Source organism: Pongo abelii, chromosome 1, assembly GCF_028885655.2.
Source record: "Pongo abelii isolate AG06213 chromosome 1, NHGRI_mPonAbe1-v2.0_pri, whole genome shotgun sequence".
NCBI lineage: Eukaryota > Metazoa > Chordata > Mammalia > Primates > Hominidae > Pongo > Pongo abelii.
The window spans coordinates 114556181-114583627 of record NC_071985.2 but is presented as its reverse complement, the minus strand read 5'-3'; the positions used below and the strand labels follow the sequence as shown (position 1 = coordinate 114583627).

The 27447-nt window shown below is 39.2% G+C and overlaps 1 protein-coding gene across 9 annotated transcripts in view; it reads right to left on the bottom strand.

Annotated features, from left to right (window-relative positions):
* The window catches only part of SPAG17 (sperm associated antigen 17), a 248047-nt gene that overhangs the window by 175306 nt on the left and 45294 nt on the right, over window positions 1-27447 (bottom strand). For 7 of the 9 annotated variants that reach the window (XR_008512558.1, XR_008512547.1, XM_054528859.1 and 4 more), the window contains exon 4: window positions 2520-2651. The exons of the other annotated variants lie outside the window; for them this stretch is intronic. Coding sequence is in view for 5 of the 7 variants with exons in the window: in XM_054528859.1 (XP_054384834.1) it covers window positions 2520-2651 (132 nt within the window). In the remaining 2 variants the exon portion in view is untranslated. The remainder of the gene's footprint in view (window positions 1-2519; window positions 2652-27447) is intronic. 9 annotated transcript variants of the gene reach the window in all.

Here is a 27447-nt window from a genome sequence, read left to right as displayed (position 1 = left end):
ATGAATTACCCAGCAAGCTTTCTTGCAAAGCAGAAAGCAAAAGCAATGTTAACCATAGCCCAGATTAAAATGTTATTAAAATAGTGGAGTTGAAAATAATGATATTTCTTCATTGTATTTGGCAATTAAAACTATATTATTTATCTTTTTTTCAAAAGTTTTGATTGATTAAAACAGGATCAAATATGTAATGATATATTAAAACATTAGAATAGGTAGCTAGTTATGTTACTTATTTTTGCCCTCACTTTCACCCAAGATTTTCTGTAATTTCTGTTATGGATATTTTTCAAGCACTGATTCTTAAAAATACAATTTCAAAAATTAAACATAGAAGATACAAAACACTCTTTGGGTTGTACAGATGTAAGCAATTAATTAACATTTGAAAGACAACATCTACATAGATATGTTGATGTTAAAAAGTTGAGGAGTCAGTCACTAACCTTGTAGAAAATTCGGAATCTCACTGTGGGTCCAGGAAAGATGAAAAGATTAGGTAAAGTCCTCTTTTCTTTTTTTCATATTCTAATCCACAGCATGGTGTCAGTTTTACATACTTTCTGCTGTTTTGTTTATTGCCAAACCCCTTGGCTGACAAGCATTAACCTTGATTGTTTCAACGGACCTCTTAGGCAGTGTTGTTGAAATGAACATCAATGATATCATCCCACAAACAACTGCCTTCATCTCCCCTTTACCAAGAGTATTTTCCTGATTGTATTCCATTCCAATGAGTTTTCATCAATTTATTTAGCACTTACTCATATGGTTGTGACTCAGAGATTTGGGGTTGGTGCTTTGGGAACCCAAAATAATGGAGATGTCATATTAGATTATGTAATCATTGGCTCTTAATTGCTCAAAAGTTCTCTCACTGTATCTAATACTTAAAAGAAAATAAAAACTCTAAGGTTCATGCCCCAGTTACCCAGAACTCTCAAATTTTCAGCAGATAAAGATTATTTCCATACCTTTAGAACCTCTTAATTTTATTATTAGAGTTCACATTTCAAAGAAATGCTGAGTAAAATAATGGTGCAAAAATATTTTTATATTGTTGCAAGCTTTAAAAACGTTTTCCAAGCTACTAGGATATTTTATTTGTTTTTACTTAAAATTTGTTAACTGAAATCTACAGTCTACTCCTATGATAAACAATTAGTACATAATAAGTGGTAAACAAGTAAATTGATGCTCTTTAGCACACTATTTCTAACTGCTGTGGGAAAGGGCAAAGCAAACAGAAAATGCAGAAATTTTTGCAAGAATTACAGTCTACTTTTTATAATTCAGATTCCCATATGGCATTGGAATTTAAACAGGCAAGAGATGTTTCTATACTAGTTTCAAATTTTCCAATTTTTCTTCTGCCAAGTCTTAATTACCCTGAGTATTTCTTAAGGTACAACTCCCCCAACACGATGGAAAGAGTTTCACTAGATGGAAAACTGTACTATCAATTGTGTTAATATGAATAGAATTTTTCTAGGCACAATATGTACCACACTAATAAGATGCTATATGGGAAATATCTCTAAAAAACATAAAGCCATATATTGAAAATAGAAGGTGGCATTATTTTTTCTACAATAACCTTGTTGAGGGGCCAATTGAAATAGGAAACCTAGATTTTGGAGGTCTTGCAAAGGTGAAGAAGGCACTATTGGAACATTTTCACTTTTCTCTTTTTTCTTCCATGAATTGATTTTGCCTTTTCCACTTAAGGCATAAAGAAATGACTTCATATGCAAATCCGTTTCATACATACACACGCCCACACAAACATTACATATGTACATACTGAAGCATTGGGCTTTCCAAACATAATTCAGCATGATTTGGAAAATAAGAAAAACATCTTATTTTGGGTTATGATGATAGCACATGGATGCGAACCTGGTAGCAGTTTGCTAACAGCATTTTAAAATATTTTTCACATGCAAATATGAGTGTTTGGAAAGCACACAGATTGATTTCTACAAGCAAATTAAATGAAAAATCCAGGTATGAGGAAATTATCAGATGTGCAGTATAGGAGTAGAAGTGATGGATTGCTGCTGAAATATTCAGATTATTATGAAGGTGCAGATATGCCTATTATTTTTAAAGGCACTTCTATACAGTATCATATAAACTCTCTTAAATAGTTAGACCTGAACTGTGAGGGTTCCCCCCAACTGTCTTTTTCATATTTAGTTTTCCCGACTCCCTGTCTCTTCCTTGGGTCCCTTCTTGGCTACAACTTTATTATATAAATATACTGCCATAGAAACAATCCTGGGCACATGCTTTGAATATTGTTACTTTCATATTTTAGGGAACCTATTTTTAATGGGTTTATCATAATTCCTCCAGATCTTTGGACAGCCTTTCCCTAAGAAGTTGAGGTGACAGCCAAATTTGCCAGGTAACACTTAATGGTAGGCTTAAGAAGAGAGGAAGTGCCCCTGGAGAAACCTGGCTCCATTTCATTCACCACTTGCCCTCTTTAGAAAACCCACCAGATCATACAGTACCTTCTTTTCATTTTCCCGTCGCTGTTGGTCCTTAAATTTAATCTGGAGAAGTTGAAATTTCAAGAGTTTCCCTATCAGTGGTAAGGTTAATTTCTCTCCACTATCCATAATTGCTTTTGCTGCCATTAACACCTATACAGAAACACAATTATTAGAAAAAGTGATGTTTTATAACCTTTGGCACAGTCTGTCAGTGATGAAAAGATGAAAGGAAATTTTATATTATTTGTCATGCTAGAAAGATACTTCATTGCTGGCTGAAAAAAAAAAGTTAGGGAAAAAAATTCCTCAATGCTACAGAGAGGGGCATTTACCCTCTACTTTAAATAAATTGGATTGTCTGAATATCGACTTCTTTTTCCAATAAGGCAGAGTGCTTCCCACGATGGTGTTAGACTCAGACTCCAGGAAAAGGGTAGAGAAAAGATAGGCTGGGCTCCATTTTAGGATGACTGATAGGGTGATTCATGCTACAGAAAGTCTATTGTTGTTTGGCGTAGCCAGTAGTCCAAATTGTCAAACTTTGACTTATTAGGACATTATAAATTAAATAGGGTTTTATAATAGTGGAAATGACTATGTTAGCAGTCTTTTATTTCTTTGTAACTAAATTCAAATGAAAGATAAAAGCTGTTTGACACAAAGGCGCCATATGAATGTTGCTCCCCTCTGCAACTTAATGTTGATCATGTTGGTATGCAGCCTAATTGGGGTGAAATAAGGTTATTGAGTTTTCTTTGGGTGACGACAGCTACTAGGAACATACAGCTGTATTGTCCAGATGTGTGGCACTGACAGCCTGTTTTATGACTGTGTTTTTTACAGCTTGTTTCCCCTAAATTTCACACAACGCTCTAACATCTGGGCCCTTTTCCTTGGAGCCCTATAACCACTTTATTTACTGCAAAAAAAATAAAATCACGTAAAATATACCATAAAAAGTTGTTATGTGTTTCTCTTTATTCATGTTGTCTCCCTAATAAAGTTCACCTCTGCCTGAAGCACTGTCACAGAAGTAATCTAGTTGAAGTATGTTTTGACTTTTGTTTTTAAGCAAGCATCATATTTATTTATAACCTTGGGATGAATTAGGTGTTAGTAAAATGTTCTGACATGTTGCTTTTCTCCCCCCTTGGAATAATCACTCCTGGGGCGCATATGGTGTCAATTTCAGGCCCTTGGTCTCAGACAATGACTGCGCACACTGCATCTCACGGAGCTGTGTCTTGTCTGAGCTCTTGGTCAGGACTTTCCTGACCAGTCCAGTTCCTTTTGACCTGTTACTTCACCAAGGGAAATAGACGGAAGAAAAGGAGGTACCTATTTTCCTCTAACTGCAGAAGGCTCTATGGATTACCATGTGCCAAAATGTAACTGGACCTCATAGAGACCACAATGGGGTTTCCCGCATTGCATCACAGAAGGGGAAAGCCAGAGAAAGGATTCCTTCAAAGCTGCCTTTTCTAAAAACCAAAGGAACTAACCAAGTGTCAGAAATCTTTGCATGTCAGAAATCCTTGCAAGGACTCTAGGAAATACAGTGCTTTGCTTTGTATGGCAGTTCTGCTCCTGTTAACAAAATTTAGGGAAAGAGACATGATGGCTGTGATTTCTGGGAGCAGAAAGACATAGCAGTACACCTGCAGAACCATTTAATGATGACCAGATCCCACGTGGAAGAGGATCCTAGGGGGATGGAGGTCAGGCGTTTACTGTAAAGTGAAAGCTGTCTGACTGGGTCCAACCCCAAGAGTAGATGTCAATATTTGGTTTGCATTTTTCAATGCCAGCTAAATATTGTGCTGACAATCAGGCTCTGTGACATCCGATTCAAAACATTCAAATGTGGGTTTTTAAAGGTCATGGCAGTCTAGTGTTTCCCTCTAACACAAAGATAATGACAGCACTGAAGGGAAGTCAACACTGAAAAGGGTTACCCCAGAGTGGTTGTGGAGTCTCTTTTCCTGATGACCTGTGAAAACAGGATATTCACCTATGTCTGGGGGGTTTGGGTGAAGCCTGCCTGGCATCATGGCAATGGATGGGATATCTCTGGAGGTGATTTCTCTAGGAGTCTATGAATGTTACCTCACTGTATTAAAATGTATTCAAAGCATAACAAAACATCCTGAGAGAAAAGTATTTTGCAGGCCATAATAGTTATTACTGGTTTGTCTAAAACTATCTGTGGAGTGCTGGTTTCAAACAAAAGTCCGGCACAGCATCAAAGTAACAGTGAGGTCCTGCCCTGACATGGGGAGACAGGAGATGAGGGGCTTCACCAGTTTGCCAGGCACACATGCTCTGATGACATACGGACACAGAGAGAGAGAGCAGTGGTGGACAGGCAGCCTTGAGGTGTGCCCTGGGCAGTGTCCTCCTCCTGAACTGCCCTGGGGCAGCCCACATGGAGGCAGACTCGTGGGCCACATCCTGCATAAAGGCACAGCCTGCCCCTGGCACCACTAGGAATGGCGGAAGCCAGGCATACTTGGCCTCCCCCAGGGTTGCTCTGAAAAGGTTTGACTTTGTAAATGCCACTTTCTTTCTGTGCGTCTCCCAAAGGGAATGATATTGTGAATTATTGGAATAATTAATGAAAATGAAAGTCTGTGCTGAACTCAAAATCTGAAACAACATTTTCATGGTATGTGGGTCATTCCCAAAAGAGGCGGAAAAAGAAAAATGTTTACGAATTAATTTCCTTTCAAAATTCTTTCTTCTGATGCCCCATAATTAACAATTCTACCCAATCAGTAGCCAGTAGTTTGGTCTCAGATGAAAAACAAATCTTTCAGGAATCTCTGTTTGAAGGACAAGTTTTTGAGGGAAGAAAAAATTAAAGAGACAGAATTTAAAGGAAATGTACCTTTTCACACAACATCTCCAAAGGTTTCTCCTCCCTGGCCTTAGTTGTATTAATTAAAAGAATAATCAAATCTTCAGCATTCTAGCACTGTAAAGATTATTTGCCCATCATCTATGTCAAAATAAGTGTGTGTACCTGTGCATATGTGTGTGCACTGGGGGGTAAGCTAGCCAGGGCTATAGGTATTGGGGGGATGAGAGACATAAGAGAACATGTGAGACATAAGAGAACATGTGAGCAGCGAGCTGGCAGTGCTTGGGGAGTAATTAGGCAAAAATCTAAGCTTCCAGAACTAGTCAGAAAAACAGTCCTGAATGGGTTAAAACCTTAGTGCTCTTTAAGCCAAAATGCCAAGTAAATGTGCTTGGCGTGAATCAGGAACTCAAAAAAGCATGAGTCTTACGGGCAAATGAGACTTATTAAAATGGAGAAAACTGTTGCCAGGCAAGGCCTGTGTCTCCTGACCTCTTCAGGTCAGCTCTCCAGGCAGAGAGGCCTGCCAGGACTGGAGAGAGGCTCTATGCTGAATGACCAAAGGTCACTCAGTTCCAGGAATGATTGGTGAATGAGGAAATTAAGCTTCAAAGAGTGCAGCTGAGGCAGAAGCCATGTTTATGTTTTATTGTGTGAAGATATTTAAGGGGTCTAGATGCTCTTTTTCTGTTAGAGAGCTTGTAATTCTGTACACACTAAGAAATAAAAATATTTCCTTCATCATTGACCTGCCTCAAAGAATTACATCACATTTACTATCTAATGATTTGATCCAACAAAAATATACCAAATGAGCCAAATTATTTCTTTGCCTGAGGATCAGGTCCACCTAAAGACACTAGTGTCCTCTCTCCTTCTAAGCATTCCTCCTCTCTCTAGAACCTCCCTACGTTAGTAAGTGCAAGCCCAATGCTTAGAATTGCCCTAGGCGCTCTCATAGAAACCAAATGTATGCATGCATGTATGTGTGTGTGCATACATATATACATATGCACATTTATACATATATGCATATATGTGCATATATAAGATAGATAGAGAGAGAGATAGAATGGACTCCCATGAAGCCTGCTGTAGGATTTCCCTTGTGTGTTGACAAGAAGTCATATGAAGCAGCTTGAATCATTGCTTAACCTGCTGCATATTCAATCTCGAGTGAATTCTGAGGTTGTGTAAAGATTTGGATCTGGACTTTTCTTGCCTGGAACAGGTTATGGGAGTGAGGTGGCAGACGAAAGGGCAAGCTGTGGTTGTGTGAAGCAGAGAGAAGAGGGGTAGTAGAAGAGAGATGGCCTGGGAGAGCACTTTCCCTCCAGGAGCTCCAAATATCCACCAGTTTCCGACTAAAAGAATCCTTTGGCTTCAGGGACTTTCTTGGAGGCCCATGGTGTTTATTGCAGTAACTATAAAAATTCACAAAATATGACTTCATATTTAACCTATTTTGGGGAGGTGAATAACTTAGGATTGCTTTGGTTATATGAAGACCTCAGCAAACAGAAGCAGAATCCATAAGCTAGAGCTTGACTCAATTTAGGCTAGCACAAGGCTGGGCAAACAGGCTTTCAGCACACATTTGGGTAGCTCATTTCTCTAATATATGATTGATCAAATTTACTTAAAGTAAGAGTATAACAGTTCTTTACCACAGTAAAAAGTATATACACATATATGTATATTCAAACACAAATGGGATTATACTATTCATATTAAGTGCTTTGTGGTTTGTGTTTTTACATAAAAACACATCTAGGACAGCTTTCTGTGCTGATATGTTTTGCTTATGTATATGGTTTTTAATAAATAGCACAGTCTTCTGTTGTGTGGGTGTTTGCTCATTTATTTAACTAGTTCCCCATTGATAGACATTTAAACAATTTCAGTTTTCCTTTTTTCTATGAAGTGCATGTGTGTTTTTGTTAGTAGCATTTTTGTTCCCACCAAAACTGTATGAAAGGGTCCCGTTCCCCCACTTCCCATATAAACAATGAGTATTCTCCAACTTTTATTTGTCGATATTAGTGCTAATAGTTTTTCTGTGATGATGAAAATATTCTTTATCTGTAGTGTACAATATGGTAGCCAGTAAACCACATGTGACTATTGAGTACTTTAATATTGCTAGTGAGATTAAAAAAAAACCAAGTTTTTAATTTTGTTTTTAATTGATTAAAATTAAAATTAAAGTGTAAATAGCCACAAGTGGCTAGTGGCTATTGTTTTGGCCAGAGAAGGTCTATATGATAGGGAAAAGTGAAATATAGTATTTCATTTAAAATAATATTCATTTAATGATCCCATCACTCTATCCCTCTTATTTTATGCCCAAACTGAAAGGAATGATACCTTTTCAGCACCATCCTTGGCAAATTTTATTAATGCAGGAGATTCTTACATACATGTATTGAATAACAATGGCGTACTCAGATTTACACAGTGCTAAAGGTGAGGAGTAAGGAAAATCTATGGCTTCCAAGCTAAGATATTGCTTGCGGCCACACAAGAAACTTGTCTTTGTTTGGATTTAGATAAACAGGGCTGGTATGGGGCAAGAATAGGAAGAATACAGAATTTGCTTCTGGCTCCTTTCTGTTACCTTTTTTTAAAATTCTTCTTCTTCTTCTTCTTATTATTATACTTTAGGCTCTATGGCACATGTGCGCAACGTGCAGGTAAGTTACACATGTATACATGTGCCATGCTGGTGCGCTGCACCCACCAACTCGTCAACTAGCATTAGGTATACCTCCCAATGCTATCCCTCTCCCCTCCCCCCACCCCACAACAGTCCCCGAAGTGTGATGATCCCCTTCCTGTGTCCATGTGTTCTCATTGTTCAATTCCCACCTATGAGTGAGAATATGCGGTGTTTGGTTTTTTGTTCTTGCGATAGTTTACTGAGAATGATGATTTCCAATTTCATCCATGTCCCTACAAAGGACATGAACTCATCATTTTTTATGGCTGCATAGTATTCCATGGTGTATATGTGCCACATTTTCTTAATCCAGTCTATCATTGTTGGACATTTGGGCTGTTACCTTTTAAAATCCCTCTGTTACACCCCTCCCACTTCTAGCTACCAGATACCTTTTTGCTTTCTAAATCCTTCCTGCCATGAAAATAGAAAATATTTAACTTGGTAGCTCACTTTGAATAAAGTTTATTTATACCAGTGGTTTAGCTATATTTTGAGATTTTTATTTATTATAGAATGAAAGGAACTAGTGACTGATGAAGTATTTTCGAGCAATAAGTAACAGGTGTGGCAGTTTAGAATTTCGGGGTAAGAGGTAATCTGGAAATTGGAAATGCCTGTCTGGCTCTGGGTAAACATAGTTTTGGCATTTGTGGTGCTTGTAGGCCAGGGGTGAGAGCAGCACCCCTGGGCTTCCCTGCCTGGAGTTGCTGTTATACTCCAGGACTAGGTTATTCAGGGGAAAGGCTCTGAAGGGAAAATGGAACTTCCCCTCCAGCCAGGGTCAGAGGAGGATAAGCATCAGAGAGGGTGGGTGGAGGGCTGGAGCCGAACAAAGAGGAGGCAGCAACTCTGTATTGTGGGAGAGGAGTAAAGGCAAAAGAAATCTGCTCTGGCAAGTAAGATCTGGGACCTATCCATGCGTGCCTGTATACGTGTGTGGGCATGTGGTGTGTGACTTTAGTGATATATATCAGGGGGTCCCATCCCCTGGTTAGGACCAGTTCCTAATCTGTCCATGGCCTGTTAGGAACCGGGCCACATGGCAGGAGGTGAGTGGCAGGTGAGGGAGCATTACTGCCCAAGCTCTGCCTCCTGTCAGATCAGTGGTGATATTAGATTCTCATAGGAGTGTGGACCCTATTGTGAGCTGTGTGTGAGGGATCTAGTTGTGTGCTCCTTATGAGAATCTAATGTCTGATGATCTGAAGTGGAACAGTTTCATCAGGAAATCATCCAGCTCCCCACTCTGTGAAAAAATTATCTTCCACAAAACCAGCCCCTGGTGCCAAAAAGACTGGGGATCGCTGGTGTACATGAGTGCATGTCCATGTGTGCACAAAATATCTGTGTTTGCACAGCTGCCTTTGAGGTTTATTCAGATTATTAAAATATACTCAATATCTAAAACCACTGTCAAAACTGATTTGCACATATTGAAGAATTGATAAAAAGAGAAAAAGATTACGAATATTTTTTATTGGCATTTTAAAAAGAATACTGATGACTATTTACCATTTCTATCTAATTATCCTGCAGCATACAAGAGGCTATGTTTATTATTAAATATGTCATATTAAATACATGCAATTTATTCATCATAGTAAGCTATGTTGCCATATATTCTATCTTTAAAGTTTATTGCTTAGGTAGCATGATATGAATTCTGCTTTTATCTTACATTTTGTTACATTTGCTTATATCATTAGAAAGTCAGAGGAACTATTGCCCCAATGTGTGTCTGTGTGTGTCTGTGTGTGTGTGTGTGTGTGTGTGTGTTTACAGAATTTTCTGTTTAGAGTGAAAGGCTGTTTAGATGCGCCGGATTCTGCATATTTGATGAAAATGATGGAAGAGCAGATAATTTGCAAATGATTGAAAAGGGCCACTTGTATTGAGATGTTCTCACATAAGATTCCAATGGGGAACTTTAGCTCCTTTGGTACAAGATATGATTAATCAGTTGGGGAAGACATAACTACGTATGTGCAACTTTTTTTTTATTATTATTATACTTTAAGTTTTAGGGTACATGTGCACAATGTGCAGGTTAGTTACATATGTATACATGTGCCATGCTGGTGTGCTGCAACCATTAACTCGTCATTTAGCATTAGGTATATCTCCTAATGCTATCTCTCCCCCTTCCCCCCACCCCACAACAGTCCCCAGAGTTTGATGTTCCCCTTCCTGTGTCCATGTGTTCTTATTGTTCAATTCCCACCTATGAGTGAGAACATGCGGTGTTTGGTTTTTTGTCCTTGCGATAGTTTACTGAGAATGATGATTTCCAGTTTCATCCATGTCCCTACAAAGGACATGAACTCATCATTTTTTATGGCTGCATAGTATTCCATGGTGTATATGCGCCACATTTTCTTAATCCAGTCTATCATTGTTGGACATTTGGGTCGGTTCCAAGTCTTTGCTATTGTGAATAGTGCTGCAATAAGGACTATAAATCATGCTGCTATAAAGACACATGCACACGTATGTTTATTACGTATGTGCAACTTAATGCAAAAGTACAGGCTCTATTTGCATTCCAGTCTTCCCACGTATCACTGCAGAGCCTCAGGCAAGTTACTTAACCCTTTTAAACCTCATCCTTTTAACATCTACAATGGTGGCACTATTGACATTTTGAGCCAGGTAATTACCATAGGAGGTTTTTCTGTGAGTTGTAGGATATTTAGCGAATCCCTGTATTCCACCGAGCTGTGACAATCAAAGGGATCTGCAGACATTGCCAAACGTTCCCTTGGGGGCAAAGTTGTCCCAACTGAGAACAGAAAGAACTACAGAAAGAGAATATGAGTAGTGCTGACTTCATAATTCTGTACCCAGAATTAAATGAGATAACCCATGTAAATATTTTGCATGGTGAATGACAAATGCATGATAAATGTTCACTAAAGTCAGTACTTATGGTTATTCATACATCCAGGACAGAGTTGGGATTCTTGAAGATCCCACAGCCCAAGTTGTGAGAGCAGAGAATGTAATGGAATGAGGAGCAATTGGGCAGTGAGACAGTGACCTGAATTTATTATCAGCTGGCCATAACCTGGCTACCCCTTTTATTTAACCCTTTGTCCAATCTGAAAAGGACAAATTGAGATCTCTTTAGAGAGAAGCAGAGATAAAAAGAAAAAGTGTAAAAATGTATTTTGTTATGGTGCAGTGTACAATGGGGAGGATGTAGAGGAAAAAATATGCTATTAATTTCTTCTCAAATGTGAGATGGAGGAATTCCATCAATAGCGTTCTGTAATTTTACAGCCTCCTTTCCTGTTTCCTCTGCTCCCTTCCCTCCTTCATTCTTTCTGCATTTATTTAGGGCCAACTGTATTGTAGTTATTGCATTACTTGATCCTGTATGTGTCTAGTCTATCCAATTCACATTCTTTAAGTAATGAGTAATTTCCAATGAGGCATAATTGGAAAAACAGCTGAAAGGATAAGGGTAGCAGTGAGAAGGGGCTATGGAGAGAAACAGAAAAAAAGAAAAAGAACAGGAATGACTGAAACATATTTTCTCACTTTGAGAAGAGGAAAAGAAAATAATCAAGCAATATTAAACTGTCTATACATAAATTTAAAGGTGACTGAAGATATAGGTTCCACATAGATCATACTGTCTGTCTAACGCAAATGGAACGTTATGAAAGTGCTCAGACCACAGCTTGGTGAGAAATTCATAATGATGATAAATATCTGTAGCAGGTGACTCCTAGATCATTTTCAGCTGTCCATAATTAAACTGGTATCCATCTCTCGACAATGTCAGGGCTGTAAAATAATTCCAGTCATTGGACCCCTTACATCTGTGCTGAAATGAAATAATATTTGGCAGTAACAAGGAGTCACTGAAACTAAATAAACAACCCCTTTCAAGACTACATAAAAGTTGGTAACATAATAACATTTGACAGGGATTAAGACCTCTTTGGGGCTGCAAGGAAGTTTCAGAAGCAGCAATAACAAATACATGGAAGGTAGAACAGATCTATGCTTTAACAGACATGTATAATTTAAAATGTAACGAATTTCCTAAGGGAGATGTACATTTTGAACAACCAACATGTGCATGTCAAAAAGCACAGGACTATTTTAGAAATGTTTGCTGGAATTACTCTTCAAAGAAGGAAAAAGCAAAGCTTCCTTTTTATTAAGGAGTGTTTTTGTTTTTGTATACTTGCAAAATGTATAAAGGCACATGAAGCTGAATGTGATAACATATGGAAGAATGACATACAAAGTTAAGGGCTTTTCTTTAGGTGTGTATTAGCAACAAACGATTCTACTATCACGGCAATGTTGTGTTTTGGTTTTTAAACCAAGATCTTTTCCTTAGTCTAAGATGCTCCCACCCCTCTGAAGTCATTCTTGGTCCTTGCAGTTGTAGTGACCTTCCCCTCTGAACAACCCTACAACGTTTTTTGTATATTTCCTAAGGGATTTAGCTGTCTAAATTGTATTTATTATTGAAATTATTTGTGCACAGGGTTTGTCTCCTCTACTAGCTTGGAAGGTTAAATCCTTTCAGATTCATCTTTTTAAATCCCCTCACGGAATCTGATGCATATATAGACAAACAGTATATTCACTCCTTAAATAAACATAAGAATGGCATCTCTAGAGCTTTTTGTTGTTTGGCTTGAAGGTAAATGTTTTTGATTGTTTATAGCTGCAATTACAAAGCTTTAGGAGTATATTTCAAGTAGTAGTAGGTGCTCAGACTGTGTAACACACAAATGGCTATGTAGCACACACCCTGTGCTGGACAAGGGCTGTTCCAGGCACTTCACATATTCCAATCCATTTACTCTTCACCTACACTTTTGAGGTGAGTATTCCTATCACCTATTTTATTAGATACAGAAATTGAGGCCTGGTGATCACACAGCCGGTAATTAATAGAGATGGGATTTGAACTCAGGCTATCTGGTTCCAGAATCCTGTTTCTAGTCAACATATTGTGTGGCCTCACAGTGGGCTTTTTCACCCCTTAGCTGGAGCTACTGGACTCCCATCTTGGGTCACAGTCCCTCTTCTTCTGGGCATGGATGTGTCCTAGTCCCTCCCCAGTCTCCATGGCCAATCCCCATCTTAGCTGCAAGAGCCTGAGAGCCTTTTAGCCCAGGTTTTTATGTTTAAATACTCTTGCTACCCTTACTAGTTTTGCTCCTACCTGATGCCTCAACTCTAAATAGCTGAGCTGTTTCTTTTTTCCTGACACCTAGTGGGGACCTGTGACTCAGGACCCTCAGTCCTGATAGCTCCAGCTATTGCTCATCTCCTGGCCTGAGCACGTATCAGTTTTTAAAAAAATTTGTATTATTTTTTATTGTGTTCATATATATATATATATATACATATATTTGACATATAATAATGGTAAATATTTACAGGATACAAAGTGATATTTTTACACATGTGTAGAGTGTGTAATGATCAAATCAGGGTAATTAGCATATCTATCATCTCAAACACTTATCATTTCTTTGTGTTAGGAACAATTCAAAATCTTCTTTTTTAGCTATTTAAACTACATACAAGTTATTAGACTATATTCACCTACAGTGCTATAGAACACTAGAATGTATTCCTCCTATCTAGTGGTAATTTTGTATCCATGAACCGACCTCTCCCTTTCTTCCCCTTTTTCCTCCCCTTCCCTGAATGTAATAATTGTGACTCTACTCTTTACGTCTATGAGCTCACTTTTAGCTCCACATATGAGTAAGAACATGTGGTATTTATCTGTCTGTGTCTGACTTATTTCACTTAACATTAGATTGTTCAGGCTCATCCATGTTTTTGTAAATGACAGGATTTCATTCTTTATTATGGCAGAATACTATTCCATTTTGTATAAATAACACATTTTCTTTATCCATTCATCTGTTGACAGACACAGATTGATTCCATATCTTGGCTACTGTGAATAGTGCTGCAGTAAACAGGAGGGTACAGATATTTCTTTGATATACTGGTTTCTTTTCCTTTGGATAAATACCTAATAGGGGAATGGTGGATCATATAGTAGTTCTATTTTTAGTTTTTTTGAGAAATCTCCATACTGTTTTTCATAATGGCTGTACTAATAATCTTTCCCACCAACAGTGTATGACTTCCTTTTTCTTAGCATCCTCACCAGCATCTGTTATTTTTTGTTTTTTTGATAATAGCCATTCTAATGGGTGAAATCATATCTCGTTATGGTTTTGATTTGTATTTCCCTGATTAGTGATGTTGAACATTTTTCATCTAGCTGTTGGCCATTTACATGTGCTCTTTTGAGAAATGTCTACTCAGATCCTTTATCCTTTTTTTTTTTTTTTTTGAGACGGAGCCTCGCTCTGTTGCCCAGGCTGGAGTGCAGTGGCATGATCTCGGCTCACTGCAAGCTCCGCCTCCTGGGTTCATACCATTCTCCTGCTTTAGTCTCCCGAGTAGCTGGGACTACAGGCGCCCACCACTACACCCAGCTAATTTTTTTGTATTTTTTTTTTTAGTAGAGACAGGGTTTCACCCACCGTGTTAGCCAGGATGGTCTCGATCTCAGCTTCCCAAAGTGCTGGGATTATAGGCGTGAGCCACCGTGCCCGGCCCCTTTATCCATTTTTTAATTAGATTTTCCTGCTGTTAAGTTTTTGAGTTCCTTACATATTCTGAATATTAGTCCTTTGTCAGATGAATAATTTGCAAATATTGTCTCCCATTCTATAGGTTGTCTCTTCACTCTGTTGATTGTTTCCTTCGTTGTGCAGAAGTTTCTTAGTTTGATGTAATCTCATTTATCTATTTTTACTTTATTTTTGCCTGTGCTTTTGAAGTCTTATGCATAAAAATCTTTGCTTATATCAATGTCCTAAAGTATTTCTCCAATGTTTTCTTCTACTAGTTTTATAGTTTTAGATCTTACATTTAAGTCTTTAATCCACTTTGAGTTGGTTTTTGTGTATGGTGAGAGAAAGATGTCTACTTTCATTCTTCTGCATGTGGATATCCAGTTTCCCAGCACCATTTATTGAAGAAGTTTCCTTTCCCTATTGTATGTTCTTGGTACTTTTGTCAAAAATCAGTTGACTGTAACTATGGATTTATTTCTGGTTTCTCTATTCTGTTCCATTGGTCTGTGTATCTCTTTTAATACCAGTACCATGCTATTTTGGTGACAGTAGCTTTGGGATACATTTTGAAGTCAGGTACTGTGAAGCCTTCACTTTGTTCTTTTTGCTTAGTATTGCTTTAGAGAATTTGGGGTCTTTTGTGATACCATATTAATTTTAGGATTTTTTTTTCTATTTCTGTGTATTAGGCCTTTCTTGCATTGATCTAAAGAAATACCTGAGGCTGGATTATTTATAAAGAGAAGAGGTTTAATTGACTCACAGTTCTGTAGGCTGTACAGGAAGTAGGGTGCTTGCATCTGCTCAGCTTCTAGGGAGGCCTCAGGAAACTCACAGTCAAGTGTGGGAGTAGACACTTCACATGGTGAAAGCAGGAGCAAGATGGGATTGAGGGGAGGTGCCACACACTTTTAAACCACCTGATCTCATGTGAACGCAGAGCAAGAGCTCACTTATCTCTAAGGGGATAGCCCAAGCCATTCATGAGGAATTCAACTCCATGATGCAAACACCTCACACCAGGCCCTGCCTCCAACAGTGGGGGTTATATTTCAACATGATATTTGGGTAGGGACAAATATCTAAACTATCTCATTCTGAAGAATGTCGTTTGTATTTTGGTAGAGATTTCACTGAATATGTAGACTGCTTTGGGTAGCATGGTCATTTTGACAAGATTAATTCTTCCAATCCATGAACAAAGGATATCTTTTCTTTTTTGTGTGTCTTCCACAGTTCCTTTCACAGTGTTTTGTAGTATCCATTGTAATGATAGTTCATCTTCTTGGTTAAATTGATTCCTAGGTGTCTGGGCACAGTGGCTCATGCCTATAATCCTAGCACTTTGGGAGGCTAAGGTGGGCAGATCATGAGGTCAAGAGACTGCGACAATCCTGGCCAACATGGTGAAACCCTGTCTCTACTAAAAATACAAAAATTAGCTGGGCATGGTGGCGTGTGCCTGTAGTCTAAGCTACTTGGGAGGCTGACGCAGGAGAATCGCTTGAACCCCAGAGGCGGAGGTTGCAGTGAGCCGAGACCGTACCACTGCACTCCAGCCTGGCGAGACAGCAAGATTCCGTCTCAAAAAGAAAAAAAAAAAAGATTCCTAGGCATTTTACTTTATTTTTGTGCAGCTGTTGCAAATGGGATTGCTTTTTTGATTTTTCAGCTAGTTTGTTATTGGTGTATAGAAAAGCTGATTTTTGTATGTTGATTTTATATCCACCTTTACCAAATTTGTTTATTAGTTCTAAAAGTTTTTTGTGAAGTCTTTAGGTTTTTCTACATATAAAATCATGTCGACTGCAAAGAGGGACAACTTGGTTTCCATTTTCCAATTTTGATACCCTTTATTTCTTTCTTTTACTTGATTGCTCTGGCTAGGACTTCCAGTACTACGCTGAATAGAAGTGGTGAGAGTGGGCATCCTTGTCTTGTTCCAGTTCTTAGAGGAAAGGCTTTCAATATTTCCCTGCTTTGTAGAAATTACTCAGGCTGGCAGCCACCTCCATTTTCTACCTTCCTTCTCTTTAAATCTTAAATCATTTTCCTAAAAATCCTGCTTTCAGTCTGAGACTAGTGATTGAGACTCTACTAGTTACTGACTGACTCATGCTGCCTGCTTAGCTATCTGAATATGGCTGGTCCCTGAACTTCCTGCACCCCAACACTGGAGCACTAGATGTGTTAGTTTAGCCTTTGGTTTGGATACCATGTTCCACTTCTCAGACTAGAGGTTGCTGATTGCTCATCCATCATGTCCCCTTCCTTTATAGGAGAATCTGGCTTTTTTTCAGGCATTGCTCTCTCTCTCATTCAGCTCATGTGACTCAGGGGAAACACAGCTCCATGGGTGGGCCCGTTCACACTAAAAATAATCCTAACCCCCCTTGCCCATGATTGGTTCAAGAGGTGCACGTGATTTTGTTCAGGCCAGTAGAATGAGGCATGGTTTTCTGGGGCTGCTTGATCTGGTTTCCTTGGTCATGACAAAGCTCTGGGAAGAGTCTTAAGGGATGAGATTGCTGCAGCCACTTTACCTTCTTCGGGAAGCTGAAGCTCCTACACAGATGAAGGAAGGGGTAAGAGCACAGCAGGGAAGTGGGCTGAAGCCCCTGAACTAAGCTGACCTTGAAGCCTGCCTAGACTTCTACGTCTGCATGCCAGTACATTTCCTAATTGTTTAAGCCAACTTTAATTTTTGTTGTTGTTAACTTAGAAGATGAACAAATTGATACTGATATGGAGAGATTTATGCCTTCTAATTAATAGAATTTTAAAAATTAACCAGACAATACTAAGATGTGTTTCCCAGACTAGCAGCATCAGTATCACCTGACAATTTGTTAGAAACGTAACCCTTGGGCTCCAACGCAGAACTGCTGAATCTGAAACTCTGGGGGTAGGGCCAGCAGTATTGTCTTTTAACAAGACCTCAGGTGATTCTGATATACTCTAGATTTGAGAAACATTGTTTTGTACCTGGTTTCTTATGCGGCCTTTCATAATAATGTATTTAGCCCACATGTTGTCAGTTTCACCCTTGAGTCCCTTGCTAACTCTCAGTTATGCATTTATATTGCCTTAATTTCTTTCTCCTCCTCCTCCTCCCCCTGCCCGTCCTCCTTCTCTTCCTTCTTCTTCTTTCTCCACCTTCTTCCTCTTCCCTTCTTTCTTTTCTTTCTTTCCCTTTCTTTCTTTCTTTCCTTCTGTTTTTCTTTTTCTTTCTTTCCTTCTTCTTCCTCCTCTTCTTTGTCTTCTTCCTCTTCTCCCTCTTCCTCCTCCTCCTCTTCCTCTTCCTATTCTTCTTCCATTTAGACTTACTAAGCTGCCCCTTTCAGAGGACAGCCTGGAGTCCTGGAGTGGGATTTCTGCTAATGTCCTGCTAGACAAAGAATGTATTCAGTGTATCAGCCCTGTCTTCATTTACCCTAAGTTCTTGGTTTCTCCACAATTATCAAAAAGTTGTAGTGTTTCTCCAGCTTGATTTGGATGATGTTCTAGGCTGTTGTTAAGTTCTAAGTATTAATCTGAATGAAATCTGCTTATAAAAGGGCTTATTCCTTGAATTTCCTTGTCCTCCCCCTTAATCTCTTTGACTCGTTAGTTAGCTATAGGAGGCATACAGGATATGTCTCCTGGCTGACTACTGGGAAAGCCCTTAATGAGCAGATGGATGCTACATAGTTTCCCATAGGACAGTTTTCCTCCAGTGTATGCTGTGTGCCACCTACCCCAGAACCTCTGGGAACCTAGTTAAAGATATGGGTTACCTGGGATCTACCCCACAACTATTAAATCAATCTCTGGAATTGATTTGGGCCTAGCAGTATGACATTTTAATAAGCTTTCTAGGGATTCCTAAGTACTTTTAAGAATTATGCAAAGGTCATTTACATATTGACACTGGGGTGACCAACTGTGGGGTTTTCCAGGGATTGAACTTTCAGTGCTAAAACTGGGATAGTCCCTGGCACCCAGGACAGCTGGCCACCCTGAGACAGCAAGTTCAAGGGGAGCCATCTCGAGACTGTGGTAGAATGGCATTAGTTAACTCCATCCCCAACCCCACTTTCCCCAGTCCTTCCAGTTCATCCACTGATGACCTTCCCAGAGCCTCATGTTCACCCCAGTTTCTGAGCCAATCTTATCAGAAGCAACAAAGACATTAATTCCCCCACCAGGAGGCCACGTCCAACATGGTTATTCATCTCTTATTCAGGATCCAATAACCTAATGATAAATATTCTAGTATAATGTGGATTATTGAGTTCATATTCTATGCTAGACACCATACTACAAACATTATTTCATGGGGTTCAGAGACCAAGATTCTTTCCCAAGAACACAGGGGTTAAATAGCGGTACTAATCTTTAGATACAGCACCATGTTTTTAGAATCTGCTCTTCCAGCCAATGTGATGTCTGCTTCTTTTTGTGTACCTTTTTCTAACTTCTGGAACTGACTAGTCTTTTCTCTAGTGGACTCCTATCGTGGACTCAAACCACAATGAGCTGTGAGGTGTGAGCCAGATCACAGTTTAGACACTTCCTTAGGATATCGATTCCTTAGGATTAGACTCTGAACCCAGCACTCATACTGCCTGGTTGAGGTTCCTTTCAAAATTCTTTTTGTGGCTTCAGATTAGTTCCTACATGGTCTGGCCACATCTCTTGTTGCTTTCATTTTCTATCACTCCATTTCAGCTCCACTCCCTTCTTGATGTTCACCAAATGTGCCTCAGAGCCTTTGCTTTTGCAATTTCCCCTGCTCAGGAAGCTCTTCCTCAGATGACCACATAGCTCCATCCCCTCCTTCAGATTTTTATTCAAGTGTCACCATCCAGTTTTGCCCCCCCAGCTACTCAGATTAGTAACTCTTCTACTCCTCATCCTTTCCTCCCTTTTGCTCTGTAGTTCTTATTGCCATCTAACATAATATATACTTTATTTATCTCTTCCATTATTTCCTCTCCCCAATTAAAAAGTAAGTCCTGCCAGGATATTGGCTTTTATCTACTATTTTTCATTGATCTAAATTCAAAGCCTGGAACATAGTAGATGATTAGATAATTTTTGAATGAAATCAGATGGCCATTGTGTACCATGTTTTATGCTGTTTAATTGCAAATTTCACCACTACCTAGAGCTTTTCCTATTGTGAGTCCCCCATGCTTGGATTTTCTGGTTGGCCTGGATCAAATCTGAGGTAACTGTGGTCCCCTGAAGGGTGCATTGTTGATGTTGTTCATCCTTACTCAGAGGTTTGTTCTATAGCTGGACTGTTCCTGTGGTGCAGCCTGGTGATGTCCTCTTTTCATGAACTATTGAGATGGAGCCATTCTTGGTTATGGATTAACGTGGCCCACACTTTAAGGATTCACCTTGCCATTAATTCGTCAAACTTTTACAGAGCACCCATTACATTCCCAATGCTGGATATTCAAAAACAAAAGAAGCAGGCCCTGCCCAGAGTGAGCTTTTCGTGGAGTTGGGGAGGTCATCTACAAGGCACATGGAGCATGCGGGACAGTATCCCATGCTGTGCCCAGCAGTGGAGGTAAGCGAGGGTGCTGTGGTGGCCCCAGAGGGTGCCTTCTCCACACTGGGAGAGTCAGCGAAGGCTCCCTGCAGGTGTCACTCCTGAGTTGAGGCGTGAAGGATCAGTGGGGGTGGCGATGACTGAGGTCAGGTGGTATGAGACTGGGGAAGAGTGATGAGAGGGCAGTGACCCAGGAAGAAGGACTGAGGCCAGAGAAAGTAGCATATTCAGGAAACTGGAAAGTGGTTGCAGGTGCCGGGTTGGGCTGGGGGATGAGGTTGATACTGGAGGGAGGTAACCAAGGGTGACACGATCAGATATATAATCTCTTCATGAATTTAGGCATTTTATTTATCTTCATATGAGCAAAACCCCAGGCTTTATTAGATATTTTGGTAACCCATGGCAAACTTCAAAATCTTTGTGTATTTCAGAGCTTCCACTATGTATCTTCCCCCTCTAGCTTTGTGTAATGGTAAACTACACCTAGTACTGGAAGCATGCATGTTTAGCAGAAGTATTCTAATTTAGCAGAAGTATTCTAATTTAGACATAGGCTGTAAGACAAAGACATTAGGTACCTCTGGGCATGCAGGCAGTGCCATCCTTGCCTTGCAAAGCAGGGATGAATAGGCAAAGCATGAACATATTCTTTTCTTTTAGATGGAATCTCGCTCTGTCACCAGGCTGGAGTGCAGTGGTGCAATCTCAGCTCACTGCAACCTCTGCCTCCCGGGTTCAAGCAATTCTCCTGCCTCAGCCTCCTGAGTAGCTGGGACTTCAGGCACATGCCACCACACCCAGCTATTTTTTGTATTTTTAGTAGAGATAGGGTTTCACTATGTTGGCCAGGATGGTCTCGATCTCTTGCCCTCGTGATCTGCCCACCTCAGCCTCCCAAAGTGCTATGATTACAGGCGTGAGCCACCATGCCCAGCCAGCATGAACATTTTCTAACCCTTCACTGACCACTGTGAGTCGGGCAGAGCTCCAACAGATTGGAGAACGTGAATATCCTGAAGGCATGAATATCCTCCAGCAACTAGAACAGTGGCCAGCACAAGTGCTCAAAAATGAAGGAAAGACTGAATGAATGCATGATGGGCAATGGAGATTGATAAGCAGTGCCACAGTCCAGTTCTGGGTGGGTCGTCAGGGGGCCCAGAGTGCAGATGGAGAGAGAGTTCATCGTTGAGGAGGGCAATCCCCCTTCTGGCACTGTGAGCAGCAAGTGGACGTAAGTGTGGCTGCCCTTCTCCAAGGGCAGGCTCAGAAGTACCTAGGTGCTTTTTCAGAAGGTATGTTCCTGGATTCTCCTGAAGATACTCCTAATCCCCATCATGGTGGCTAAGATCTGGAACTGGCATTTTAAACAAACTCTTTAGGTGATTTTTGAGGCACGCCACTGGTACAAGGAGGCAAGAAGAGGTTGGAAATTAGATGGTCTCATGCCAAAGAGATTCCTACATCAACCCCCTCAGACTTCGTCATCTGGGATCACTCTCCCTGCTCCCATTGCCACAGCCCTTGTTCATATTTCCCTTGAGGCACCTCCTGCAGCTGAGCCTTTGTTAGAAGTTTTGCCTGCATGTCCTTCTTCTAAAGGATGCTGTGAGATTGTGCAGGGCCCGGACGATGGCTTATCCTTTTTGTATTATTCACAGCACCTAATATCTGTTATGAAATTACTTGAAGCAAATATTCCCCACCCTGAATTTTGACAATAGAGTCCCTCCCATTATCTCAAGGAGTCTGAAAACAAAATTACATAATCATTTCACTTTAAAGAATTCCATACTCACAAAACACAGCCAATCAAAATATGATTAAATGTTCAACCTTACAATTTTTGCTTGTCAAATTGACTAGAATAAAAATAAAAGGTTGAAGAGGGCATTGTTAAATTGTAACTATCAGAAGGACTGTAAATTCATACAAATTGTCTTGAATGCACTTTGGCAAGATATGTCAAGAGCTTTAAAAAGAATTATATGCTTTGACCCAGTAATTCTACTTTATGAAATTTTCATAAGGAAACGATCAGGGTCATTGCTATTGGTAAACAGTCTAAAGTTAGCAAAAAGGGGAGTGGTTAAATAAATTAGTGAATAGAAAAACATGCTTTTTATTATATATACACTGAATAAGGATTTAGAAAAATGCTAACATCATAGTATGTGGAAATGATATGATATAGAGCATATATAATATAATTCCTATTTTATAACAAGAAGTATACATCTCTGAGTGGTGGAATATTTTCCTTACTTAAGTACCTACCTAATATATGAGGTATGCTTTCTCTATATTTTCCAAATTTTCTGCAGTTAACATGCATTGCTATAATAATAAAACAGCTAATAAAATATATGTACAATTTAAATGCATCCAGCAATGAACTGCTTTTAACAGTGCCACCCCTCCAACTTCCCATGGAATTATTCCCGTACTGTGGTTCTAACATCTTTGCCTATCATATTACTCCCCTGCTCAGAATTCCTCAATGGACCCCCATACCTAAAGGATAAACCATGCACTCCTTAGCAAGGCATACTAGGGCCCTTTATGACTTGGCCTTGAGCCACCTGTCCAGACTAACTCCTGGCTACTCCTTCCAATTTCCCTCCTTATACACATCAGAGATACCATCTAGAGTTCCTTGGTCATACCTTGCTGTCTGTCTGCCTGACTTAGCATGGCCTGATTCCTTTGCCTAGAATTCCTCTCCTCCTTTATGACTTCCTCATTCAGCTTTCAAGCCATTTTCCTACAATCTGACTCTCAAAACTTTAGAAAGAGTAAAGCATTGCTTGGTGTACTCATTGCACCTTTTAAAATGTGATACAACTGTTCATTTCCCTATCTGTTTTTCACAAGACTGGAAGCTGTTTGAAGGCTGGAATTAACTTTGTGATTGGCACATGGAAGGCAACCAATAAAATATGTGCTGAATAAAAGAATCAGCACACAAATTACCCAGATCTTTGCAAATGCTGTGTGGGTTATGCTTTGTATTATAAAAGGGACCCCTGTGATCAGCAGGTGGTGGCGGACATCCAGCCAGCCCTCCTCTCACCAAACCAGGCTTGCTGAAAGGCCAGGAAAGCAAGCAGTGCTAGTTCACTAGTTCAGAAAAAAGTGTCTGGTGTCATGGAAAGTGCTATGAACTTACTGTGCCAGAACCAAAGGAGAAATGAGCTGGTGATACTACAAAACTGTGGTTTATCAGCTCAAGCAATGTGTGTGTGTGTGTGTGTGTGTGTGTGTGTGGTGTGGTGTGTTCAATTATGGAGCAAAGCATATCTGTTTTGATAAAGAAATCCTAGACTTCGCAGTCACTTCATAATGCCTGATTAGGTCCTAACCCCACTCTCAAAATTACCCCTAGGTTCTAAGTGTTTCTGGAGAATATCTTAAGTTAATTTCTGACCATTCACATTTTTATTTTCCCTGACTTGGTTTACTGTTGCATTTGACAGGTTTGTGAAAAGTGGTCAGTATTCTAAATGTGAGATGTTTTCTGCATAGGGAATGCTATGAGTAAACTAGTAAAACCTCATCCAAATTTCTGAGGCCAAATGTGTGTGAGCAGAGTCTTTGGCACAGTGCAATTGGAAATTTTAAGACAATGGGAAGCACTTTCTTAATACTACTACTACTAGAGAAAGCTTCCAGGTCTCGCTCTTTAGTTTAGATAGGTAGCTTTAAGCAGGTTAAAGTTAATTCTCAGCTCCTTGACTGCAGGGATTGTGTCCTGAAGAGCTTGAAGGAAGAGAGCAAACTTTGGATTTGGAGTCAGAATGACTGGGTTCCATTGCGAGGTACTGTCATTAATAACTGCAGGCACTGGGCAAGTCACTTAACCTCTTTGAGGCTCTTTCCTCATTTTCTACATGAGCATAGTAAGCCTTAAATCTGCCACACAAGGTTGTTGGTGGGATCAAAATTTGACATACTGTGAAAGTATTTTGGACTCTAAAAACCATCTTCCAAATGTGTGTTATTTATCATTCTTAAATTCTTTTTAGGGGTTCCAGCAAAGAGCATTGCCTGTTTGAGAAAATGTCATGTTCCAGAAAATATTGTTTCAAAAAAGACTGATGGACCATCTGAATGAATATGGAAGAAGTTTAATTTTAACAAATGCACTTGTGGTATGCAGAAATTGCTTCCAGTGACTTGCATCATTACTCTAAGCCTTAGACCTTGCTAACCCCTTCCTCACTCTCCCCGTACGCATGTACATCCCCTCAGGATCCAGCTTTTTTCTCTGATAAATAAATGCATACTGAAGGGATAAATGGGTTAACATTCTAAATATGCAGTTTCATTTCATTTAAACCATGGTTTTATGGACACTGTGCCTGAATTCAACAGGCGGGTGTGGGGGCTATTTTTGGACAGGCAGAACTTCCAGCACCTCTTAAATCACATCACACGGCAACTGCCTGCTCCACCTACACACAGGGCGGGCCTGCATGCATAAAACAGGATGCTGGCCCAGGGTGAAACCGAGAAACTCTTTTCCCCATCTGATGACTAATACTTGTCTCTGCTTTCAGAAAGGGAAAGCACCACATGCAAACCTCACCAATACATTTTCCTTTGCTTGTTTTAAAGAAGGGGTAAAGTGTGTATGTGTGTGTGTTTTTTTAATGATGGAGGAATCGTGAAATGAACCTCCATAGGAAAGCCCTGACAATGTTCTGTGGATGCTTTTGCATGGGGAATTGAAACAAGTTGGCAGGAAGAAGAATTCCTTCTGTATAACTCAAAGCAGACATTTTACTGAGGGAAAGAGCAAATCAGAAATTTGCTGTCATTCCTCAAAATCTCATTAGTTATGAAATGTAATATATTAGGCTTTTGCATTAAATCCAGATAGAGCCTGTATCTTTTTTTTTTCCTCAATGATATTCCTAAAATGGATCTTTGAGCATGCAACAAGAGTAGCTCTTCACAAAAGATGTAGATCTTGGCAGTGGTGGCCTGTGACTATGTGACATGTTATTAGACTGTTCTGGCTTCTCTGCAACTCCAGGGATAAATGAAAGAATAATAATTCAAAATAGTGAAAATAATTTGGTGATTCATTTGATAATGAGGATAATCTCTAACTAAGGATTGCCTGATGAATTAGTAAGCCCAGATAGAATCTGTCTTTCCACATGAATTTCTGATAAAGGCTCATGAGGACAATGATAAGCTTGTTAGTGTAAGAGTGTTTCATGGGTACCAGGTACTATGCAGGGCATCCTGCTGGCCTAGCTCACCATTAGAGTTCTGCAGATTTCAAATGGTATGAGCACTGTGATCCAAATATGTATGAAGTTAAAATATAAACTTTTAAAGGAAGGCATTTATTGAATAATTTCAGTTTTTCTGGGTAAGAGTTTGTGTAGGATTTGTTTCCTGTGTTTCAAACTACTAAATCTGTAATTATTTTTAAAGTATTTATTGAAGCAATATAGAAATCATATTTTAATTAACTTGCAGGGTGATTTTTTTGGCCAATCATGTTTGTGAAATAGAAGAGTAAATTATTTTAATGTATAAATATATCTGAAATCCATTCATTCAAATTAATATTGAGTGCCTATAATATGCACAGTACCTTTTCAATATATAAATGAATTTCTATCCAATAGTTAATCCTCTCAGCCTATAGCCATGTTTACTTTGGTATTTCTTCTTCCTTTTCTTGCAGCCGAAGATGGAGGAGAAAGAATTTCAGAAACAGAGGTCACATTAAAAACATGCAGAAGCATGAAAATTGTTACCATATTTCAATTGCAGCTATACTTTCTTCCCCTCTAAGGAAACAAGGCCTTCTGTATTTTTGTTGCATCTTTGACTATTTGGGTAAGTGTTCTGTCTCTCCCTCCTTCTTCTTTCCAATATACTCTGTCTGGGGACCATGACCCTTTTGGCTGGAAGTTGTGAACAATAAGTGAGGTCAGCCACAGAGCTCAATGAAGAACAGACTCAATTATAACCAGGGATTAAATACACAGCTTTTATATCTGGCTTCTTATGATAAAATGTCACAAAATAATAGAAAACAAATACGTTGTTTGCAAAATTATTGACTATGCGCTCTTGAGGGCAGAGACCATGTCTAACTCAATCTTGTGCCCATTACCCAGCAGATAATAGAAACCCAGCAAATGTCTGCTGGGTGAGGAAAGACTGGGGATGAGTGAACACTGTATCATTTAACCCAGGATTAAGTGAGAGGCTGAGAGAGGAAATGTAATACAGAATAGGTTTCAAGGTTTCTAAGGCAGTGTTTTTCAAAAATGTTGACCTATATTTATAGTAAAAAAAAAAATTATTTACATCACAAACCACACATATAGACACATATACACACGTACTAGTTGAAACCAACCAAATTTCTTTGTGAACCACTGGGATGCCACCCACATATACAAACCATTGTAGAAAATGTGGAACCAATAAAGGGAAAATGGAAAGGACCAAAATTGCTGGTACCCAGGAAAGCACCAGCAATTACTACTGAATTACTACCATTAAAATGGCTCATTATTTATTTCTTATAGTCTTTAACAGTATTTTGTTATTAGTTCTTAGTAAGTTAATTCTTTCAGACAACCAACGCTTCTACAATACTTACTATGTATCAGCACTGAGTTAGGCACATAAGGATACAAAAAAAATACACTAAAAATATCTTTCTTCCTGATATCTCTTCTTAGATACCCTTCAGACGTATGTGACTTAAACTATCTCAAAGTATACTTTCAGACTTCCTCCAAATTTAGACTTCCTTCAATTTTCTCTGTAATAGAAGATATTTCTAATATGTGTAAGCCATATATTTGATAGAGGTTACTATCCAAAATATATAAAAGGCCCAGACAACTCAATAACAAGAAAACAAAAAAGTCAATTAAAAAATGGACAAGAAAAAAAATTTTTTTAAAATGGGCAAGAGACCTGGGGTGGATAGTCATTTCTCAAAAGAAGACATGCAAATAGACAACAGATATATGAACAATGCTCAACATTGCTAATTATTAGGGAAATGCAAATTAAAACCATAATATGATATCATCTCACACCTGTAAGATAATTTTTTTCAAAAAGATGAAAGATAACAAGTGTCAGCCAGGATATGGATAAAAGGGAACCTTGTACATTATTGGCAAGAATATAAGTTA